Source organism: Macaca mulatta, chromosome 6 (assembly GCF_049350105.2).
Source record: "Macaca mulatta isolate MMU2019108-1 chromosome 6, T2T-MMU8v2.0, whole genome shotgun sequence".
Taxonomy (NCBI): domain Eukaryota; kingdom Metazoa; phylum Chordata; class Mammalia; order Primates; family Cercopithecidae; genus Macaca; species Macaca mulatta.
In genome coordinates this window covers 180,166,463-180,174,786 of record NC_133411.1, presented here as the reverse complement: position 1 = coordinate 180,174,786, position 8,324 = coordinate 180,166,463, and the positions used below count along the sequence as shown (strand labels likewise).

Sequence of the window (8,324 nt, the reverse complement as noted above, 5' to 3'; positions counted from 1 at the left end):
ACGGGGACCCGCCGGGTGGCCCACGGCTCCGGCACCGAGGGAGGCAGTGGGATGAGGCGGGTGGGGGTGCTCGTGGAGTTGGGGGGCTCTGGGACACGGCCTCGAAAGTGTTTTGCCTTAGGAGCTGCTGGGAGCTGGGCCTGGAAGAGGGAGAGAAGGAGTCCGGGAGAAAGGAAAGGAGAGAGAGACAAAGACAGATATACATTAAGGCAAAGAGATTCGAGAAACAAGAAAGGGAAGACAAAAGGACAAAAAGAGGACAATGGAGAGGAGAGAGACAAAGAAACCCAGAGAGACACAGAGGCCAAGAGTCAGAACTGGGGAGAGAAGGAGGAGGAGACGACAGAACAAGAAAAGGCTGAGGGCAATGAAAAGCAATAGAGGACGAACTACACCGGGAAACATCACAAAACTGTAAAGAAAAGGGGAAAGATACAGTACAAGAGACCCAGAGTAACACACAGAGGAGAAAACAGGGAACAGTGTAGAGAAAGAAACGGAGAGGCCAGAACGTAAGTTTTTAGAAGACTGAAAGCGAGAATGATAAAAGAGGGGGAAAAATCCAAGAAGAAGAGGAAACGTTCACGGGTTTTGTTTGTTAGTCACGGTTGGAAGGGGTCAGCCGCTCCCAATCTCGCAATTCTGAAACTTCCAACTCTTGAGCCACGGTGGAGCTGGGAGGACCCGGCCACGCCGCTACCACACCAGGGCTTGGAGTTCTGAGTTCCGGGCGCCCCGCCCACTCCAGCCCAGTGACGCCGCGGGGGCTGCGGTGACGTCACACGACGTCATGCTCCACCTGGGGTCCCACGCAAACCCGACAAGGAGCGGGGTCCCCGGGGTTGTGCGCTGCATTTGCTCCCCAGGCCTTTGGGGACCGAGGATTTGCACCGGTTCTGCGCGCAAAGCCTGCCCACAGAGCGCCCAGACCCGTCAGAGCCAGGTCCTCTCTGAGGCTCCTCAGGAAAAAGAGGGCGGAAAGCGGGTTGCGGGGTGAAGGGGGGCTCTGAGTTCCGGCTTGAGTTCCAAGAAGTTCGAGGCCACTCTGCCTCCCGCCCCCCAGGTTGATTTGACCTGGGGACGGCCTATGCATCTGCCCAGGCCCGGCGTTTTACTCACCAGCCCGCCCCGGCGTTGGCCCGCGGCCCTCGGGCCTGGGGCACCTTTCCCACGTCCAGTTTCCATCCCGCGCGCACCCAGGCTGAGGGCGGCCGGCACCAACTGACCTGCACCGCGCATCCTCCGCGGGGCCCCGGCGGGGGTTGCAGCCGAGGCGAATGCAGACGAACCTTCAGAAGTGGACGCTTGCTGCGCACCTCCGCGCTCGGCTTCTACCGCCGCAGGAGTGGGGCGCAGGGCCGCGGGGTGGGGCGCAGGGCCAGGGGTCGCCGAGTATTATTGGAACGAAAACGAAATAAAAGCGGCGTTAAGTGAAATAGCTAACTTTTTTATTAAATAAAACGACTTAAATAAAAGGAACAGAAAAGAAGAAGAGTGGACCCAGCCTAAACGCAGGGTGCCCCTGGCCCCTGACACTTCCCCCAGCGGCCGGGTCGGCTGCCCCTCCTCCAGCGGCCCCCGCGGGGGAAGCAGGTGGCCGGTTTCTAAAGAAAAAAAAGCCAAAACTTTTTATTATTTACACGTTTGGGCAAAAGTACAAAGTATAATACAGGCGCCCGGCCCGGGGGGTGCGGGCGAGGGGCGGAGAAACGTAAGGCGCTTTCTTGTCAGGCCCGGGCCTGGGGCGGGACGGGGCGCGGGGCGGGGGCTCGGATTGTGCGGCCGCGCGGAGCCGGGGCCCGACCCCCTTCCGCGGCTGGCCAGTCTGTGGCCGTGCCCTGGGGCCTACTCGGGCTTGGCGGCCCCTTCCCCTCTCGGCCCCGGTTCCCCCGCAGCCCGGCTGGGGGGTCCGGGGCTCCCGTCTGGGTGGGGGCGGCGATCCGTGGCGACGGTGCGCGCTGGTGGGCTCACACCAGGGAGGTGACGGCGGGAACCTTGGAACTATCTTCCTCCCAGGGCTGCAGATTCTGCAGAGCAAAGAGTGACGAGTTGTGCAGACAGAGCGGGTCGGGCTGGATGGAGTCGTTGAGGCTCTTTTGGAAGGCGTCGTGTTGCAGCTGCAGCATGAGCCGGCTCGCCTGCTGCCGCTCCGCCTCCCGCTCCTCCGCCGTCTGCCGCCTGCACCGGGGGAGGGAGAGGGACAGCACCGTCATGCACCCGGCACCGCGGGGCCGCCGGCGGGGCCCCGGCCCTCCCAGGAGCCGAGGCCATCCGGGAGCCTCGAGGCGCAGAAACCGTCTGCCTCCCAGCCCGCGCTTTACGCCCGAGGCCCTCATATCCAGGGAGCAGGTTGGGATCATTTGTTTTTGTTGTGTGCCAGAGGGTCTCCAGGAGGGGACTCTGCCCGCCGCCCACCTGCACGCCCGGGTACTGTGGCTTCACCAACAATAAAGACTGTGCCTTTCGCCGAATAGCAAGGGCAGGGCCTATGTGTAACTGACTTGGCCCTGCGGGAACCGGGGTCGCTGGGGTCCGCGGGTGGGCAGTCTGGCTCTGCACCACCCGCACGACGCCCGGGGGCTAGGTCAGTCTCATCCAGTTCGCCTAGGGCCTGTCTTGAACCCCTTTCCAGATGCGATCGCTTCGCCGTTTACGGGTTGAATCAAAACAGAGATGGGATAAAAACGCGGCTGGAGTGGAGACGCGGAGATGGGGTGGTGCAGGGGAGGAAAACGGCGTCCACGAGGATTGTTGAAAATCCGCGAGGGCGGGCTGGAAGAAGGAGGAGAAGGAAAGTGCGAGAGGGCCGTGTGTGCGTGTGTGTGTGCGTGTGTGTTTGGGGGGGGGTGAGAGGAAATCAAGTGAGCGCAGGAGACCGTACAAAACAAGGGGAGAGAGTTGGAAGGGCTCACGAAAGATGGGGATGGGGATGGAGGAGAAACCGAGGCGTGGGAGACCACGATGGAGAGAGAAGCACAGGCCAGCGAGAAGGGTGAAAGGAAGAGGTACAATCTGCGAAGGCGGGTGGGGGTGTGTTGGGGAGAGGATGGGAGGGGGCGGGGGTAGTGGATAGCCTTAAAATGGGGCGAGTCGAGGCTGCGGCTCGGGGCGGGGCAGGTGAAGGGCAGGTGTAAGGTGGGCCAGGTCAGGCCTCTCTCACCGCCACTTGGTCCTCCGGTTTTGGAACCAGGTCTTGACCTGCGCGTCCGTCATTTTGAGGGACTTGGCGAGCGCCGCCCTCTCGGCAGAGGCCAGGTACTTCTGGCGATGGAAGCGCTTTTCCAGCTCGCAGATCTGCACCCGGGAAAAGGACGTGCGCGGCTTCTTACGCTTGGGCGGCGTCCGGTTCTGGTAGGGGTGGCCGATGCGCCGGGTCACGGTGAAGGGCGTGAGTGCGGCCGCCGCTGCGGAGACACACGAGAGCCCCTGAAGCCCAGCCCGGCTCGGCCACCGTTCAGGCCCCATGCGGACCCCGTGGGGCACGGAGAGCTCAGCTATTTCGCTGGTCGCGCGTATTTCCAGCGACACCAAGCCGGTCGGGAGACGCCCTCGCCCCCTGTCCCTTCCCCCAGGCACGGGCTTATTTTCCTGCAACTCTCCGATTACCCTCCCCACTACGGCTGCCCGGGGCACTGGGGCCGAGGCCTCAGCCGCGCTTGGGCCTCTGGAATGGTTTCCGGGAGTGGAGCGCACAGGGCGCGGCGCCTCTGGCCCCGAGAGGGCGGAGGCCTGGAGCCTGGTCGCCAGCTCTGCTCACCTGTGAAGCGGTCTTTAACGAAGCGGCGGCTGCTCTCCATCCAGGGGAAATTGAGGCCGCCCAAGCTGGAGACCGTGGGCACGGAGGGCATGGCGGGTAGCGCGCTTGGCAGAGGCGGTGGCACGGCCCCGGGCAGCGGCCTGTGCGCCGGCACCCGGATCACGCCGGCGGGCGCTAGGCTCAGGTTGACACTGTAAGATCCCGCGTCCTCGAAGGGCGCGCCGAGGCCCGCAAAGGAGGCGGGCAGAGACGGGTATGTGGCGCCCGGACGGCCCCCCGGGGGCCCTCCCAGGTAGCTGGCGCCGTCGGGGCCCCGCGGGGCGGGTGCGCTATCCTGGTCCGGGCTGTTAAGGATCTGGTCGATGCCGAAGCTGATGGGCTCGTGCGGGTGCGGGGTCTGCGCGCTGGCGGGCGCCTCCATCCTGGGCGGGCGGAAGGGCTGGGCTGGGCTGGGCGGGGAGGCGGCTGGGTCCCGGTTACGGCGCGGCCATGGAGCGCCCGGCGCCTCTCGTCGCACTGAAACTTTGCCAAGAGTGCGCGGGCCCGACAGGCTCTGTGTCATCTTTCTTGAACCGAATCTGGAGTTTCCGCTGCTAATTCCTCTCCCGCCGCAGCCATTGGCTGCGATCAACAAGCCTCTCTCCTCTCATTGGCTCCCGGCTTTCAATAAAGGCCTAATTCATGGAAATAGGAGCTTAGGGACTGTTCCAAGGTGACATCATTTTAACAAACGAACAATAGGTCAAATTTATTAGCCGGGATAATGGGCGGCGGATATTAGCGCCCGAACCGCACGCAGCCTCCCAAACCCGAAATCTAAAGAAGCTGCAATTAGCAGACGCTCCCCGCTCCTCCCGGCCGGGCCGCTTCCCAGACACTGCGCTGGGCGGGTAGAGCGCTCCGCTTGTGAAATTGTCTTTTGCTGAGCGGGTTTTCGTTTTCTTCCAATTTTTTTTTCGTCTGAGCAAAAGCCAAACCAAATGCATCCTTTCAGTTACAATGGAGTTGCAACCCCGGGAGGACCCGGCGGGATCCGCAGAAGCCCCTTGGACACTACAGCCGCTGGAGGAACGAAAGGGGCGCACTCCCGGGGGCAGGCTTCGCGCTGCCTGCGCGCGGGGCGAGGGGAGCACCGTAGCGTTCTCCGCGCTCCGGAGGACGCCGACCCGCTTGGGGAGAATTCGCCCCCGCCCGGGTTTCGGCCGCGGCGTCGCGGCCACTTTGGAGACACTCCCTGGCTCCGGCCAGGCGGACCGAGGCGTGACTCGCAGGTGCCCACGCGTGCCAGCTGCGGCTGGGCTAGGGACGCGGGGTCGCCCAGTGGGGAGCGGGGACCTGACTCTCGAAATTCGTTGCAGAATGGAGGGGGCTGAGGTCGCGCATGGGAACCCGCTCGTGGCTCAGCGGGTCTAGGGACTTCGGGTTACCGAATGTCAAAGGCGCGGGCAGCTCATAGTTAGAGCAAATCGCAGGATTTTTTTGGGAAACGCGAGTGGTGAGCCCCTTCCGGCTCCAGTCCAGTCTGGGCACTGGAACCACTCCCCGTTCTGCCCGCGCCTCAGTGACTGTCTATCCGGGCCCAGGGCACCGTGGACAGGACCGCACACGAAGTAGTCACCTTCCGCTGCAGCTTTGGGGAGACAAGCGGAATCATTTTCTTCCACCTAATTCTAAAATCGTTAGATGTAAACTCTTTGAGTGTCGCACCCCTGGCCTGGGCTCTTCCTCCTGCCCCTTGTGGTGCGGACAGTGGTGAGAGCTCGGATGTACTGTTGGCTAGAAGTGTGTTCAAATTTGGACTGGCCACTTCCTAGCTGAGTGACCTTGAGTAAGTGACTCCATATATTTAGGTTTCGGTTTTCTCGTTTGCAAAAAGGGAAATAATGCGTGCATGCAGGTTGTTTGTGAGCCGCGAGTGAGATATTGAGGGAGCGCAGAGCACTGGGCCTGGCACGTAGTGGGCACTGGGAAGCGTGGCTCACCTCCCACTGCATCCCCCCAGAGTAATGGCTGATATATTATTGTTGTGACTCTTGTTTATTTTGTTGGCAGTTTTATTTTATTTGCAGGGGCTCAGTACGTTGGAGAGAAAGGTGTTTGTCTACCAGTAGGGTCAGTTTCAGAGGATGGGGAAGGACAGGAGGTGCAGGTCGGGGATTCTTTCTATCTTCTCCCAACAATCCAAAGGCGTCAGGATTTGCAGGGCCTCCAGGCCTGGGTCTGGAGTTAGGTCACTTGCCCGCTGTGTGACCTTGGGCAAGTTACTGGCCCTTGCTGAGCCTTCCTGGTGGGTGTGGAGAGGGAGGCCCAACAGTGAGGGGTGAAAGCTGCAGGATGCCTGGGGTCTGGGCAAGTGCTCCCTCACTCGCTTCCAGCGACAAGGACCCTCAGATGGGGTAGATGCCATTGCTCTGGCCCCAGGGGGCCTCCTGCTTCTAATTCAGGCTCTGCCACTGGCAGGGTGGGGGCTGTGGGGTCCCTAACTGTCCCTCCCAGAACCGCATTTTCCTTATTTGTAAAACAAAAAGGGCACCAGCTACCCCCAGGGTGGCTGTGAGAACCAAATGAGATAGCATCTGTGGAAGTGCCTGTGAGAAACTCTGGCGGTTATATAATAATAACTTTAATGACAACTATAAAGCTACTGTAGCTGAGAACCTAGCCTGTGCCAGGCAGGGAGGTGGACACTTATTTATTCTTCACAATGACCCTGTGAGGAAAGGGCTGTTAGTGGCCCCAATTTCTCACTAATGAGGGAATTGAGGCTTTGAGAGTTCAAGGGAAGCACAGCTCCCCACTTGCGGGCTGGAGTTGGCACCTCACCAGCTCCTCTTCCCTTCTGGCTTCCAGTGTCCCGGACTCAGGGCTGCCCTTGTCACTTCAGACACTGTTAAATCGAGACAACAAGGCCCACCGCACAGAGGTTTGTGGCACAGAACTAAGGTGTGGGTGGTACAGCACTGCTCCCAGGGTGTGTGCTTAAGAATGGGATTCTCACCTCCGTTTACCAGCTGTGGACTCTGAATTATTCATCTTCTTTGTGCCTCAGTTTTCTCATCTAGTAAATAAACCTCATAAGATTAAATAAGCTCCTCCAGGTAAAACCTGGCATGGGTCAGGGCTCTGCTTCATTGCTTGGGTTCTGGCTTCCTGAGATCCACGGTTCCTCATGGTCCAGCCCTGTCATCCAGATGAAGGTGCTTTGGGCCACTAATCATAAGCCTCCTTTCACTTCCTATCCAGATAGCTCTTAGGCAGCTCAGGAATGCGGGTAACTTGGGTCAGGTATGAGAACTCTGAGAATCCTAGGACAGTGGTTCTCAGAGTGTGTTCCCAGAGCAGCAGCATCAGCATCACTGGAGAATTTGTTAGAAATGCAAATTCCTGGACCCTCGCCAGACCTACGGAATCAGAACTCTGGGGTAGGACTCGGCAGTCTGTGTTTAACAAGCCCTCCAGGTGACACTGATGCCTGCTCAACTCTGGAAGCCAATGCCCGGAATACTGTCCATTTCATCCGAGTTTTCAAATGTGTTGTTACAACACTGTGGGAAGATTGTCTCAGAATTTGCAACTCTCATACGAATCTGTACTAATACCTTCCACTTCTCATTCCCAGTGTTGCTCATTCATGTCTTCTCCTGATCATACTTGCCAAAGGTTTGTTATTTTGTTGGTTTTTAAAAAAGACTTTGATGTCTTATCCCCTTTTAAAATGCCACCTCTTTCATGAATGTTGTGGTTTCAAAATTTATTTATTTCTTCTTTGCTGAGTTGAAAATTTGTCAAATTTTCTTTCTTTTTAAATAAATGCATTCGAGGGCATACATTTTCCTCTGAGCACTGTTTTGGCCAGATATGTTCTGATATGTATTTGGTGTTCCTGAGGTTGTAATTTCTTGCTGCCCTTGTAATTTACCTCCTGTCACTTGAACAGTGAGGCACACACACTGAAAGAGATTAGGAAATGAGAATTGTAAGAACCGGGACCAGGATTCCTGGAGCTAGAGAGACCTTCAGGACGCAGCACATCCTCTCCTCTTCTCCATGAAGAAGCTGGGAGAAAGGGGTGCAGCTGGTGGAGGCTTTGCTGGGAGTCATCTAGAAGATGGTGGGGCTTCAGGGGTGACAGAAAAGATGCTGGGATTTCCAACTGGCCCAGGAACCCAGCTGTGGGAGGCTCCTCCAGGCTCATTCTGCTACTGACTTCCTGAGTGAAATGGGACTGCATTTCCCCATCTGTGAAATGGGGGTAGAGACTGAATCAGGACTTGAAAAGTATTTGGGTCAGCTACCCTATTTGAAACACCGATGAAAATATTGTGGTCCGCTTCCGTAGAAAAGGACAGAAACACAATTTGGCACATACACCATGTCACAGGTGGCTGACCTGCCGTGCTGTTCTTGGCTCACACACCCTCGTTCGGAGTCCCTACGGGCCCTTCCAGTTTTCCTGATGGAAGGCTCTAAAGACACTTGCCCAAATTTATTCGCCCATTCATTTATTTATTCAGCGAATATTTACTGAGCATCTACTCACATTTCCTGGACCATACCCCAGCGCAGG

The 8,324-nt window shown here is 58.3% G+C and overlaps 1 protein-coding gene across 1 annotated transcript; it reads right to left on the bottom strand.

The window, feature by feature from the left end:
• Positions 1-1,431: 1,431 nt before the first annotated feature.
• Positions 1,432-7,578, bottom strand: TLX3 (T cell leukemia homeobox 3). Its single transcript, XM_001095250.5, has 3 exons — positions 3,758-7,578; positions 3,161-3,404; positions 1,432-2,178 (listed from the first exon to the last, which is right to left on the bottom strand). The coding sequence occupies exons 1-3, from the start codon at positions 4,317-4,319 to the stop codon at positions 1,968-1,970; spliced, it is 1,017 nt and encodes a 338-aa protein (XP_001095250.2). The 5' UTR covers positions 4,320-7,578; the 3' UTR covers positions 1,432-1,967.
• Positions 7,579-8,324: the final 746 nt, after the last annotated feature.

Coding starts and splice junctions, on each gene's coding strand:
- TLX3 (XM_001095250.5), bottom strand. CDS start 4,319: ATGACACAGAGCCTGTCGGGCCCGCGCACTCTTGGCAAAGTTTCAGTG. Junction 3,405..3,757: donor CGTTAAAGACCGCTTCACAG/GTGAGCAGAGCT, acceptor GTGTCTCCGCAG/CGGCGGCCGCACTCACGCCC. Junction 2,179..3,160: donor AACCGGAGGACCAAGTGGCG/GTGAGAGAGGCC, acceptor CCCCCGGTGCAG/GCGGCAGACGGCGGAGGAGC.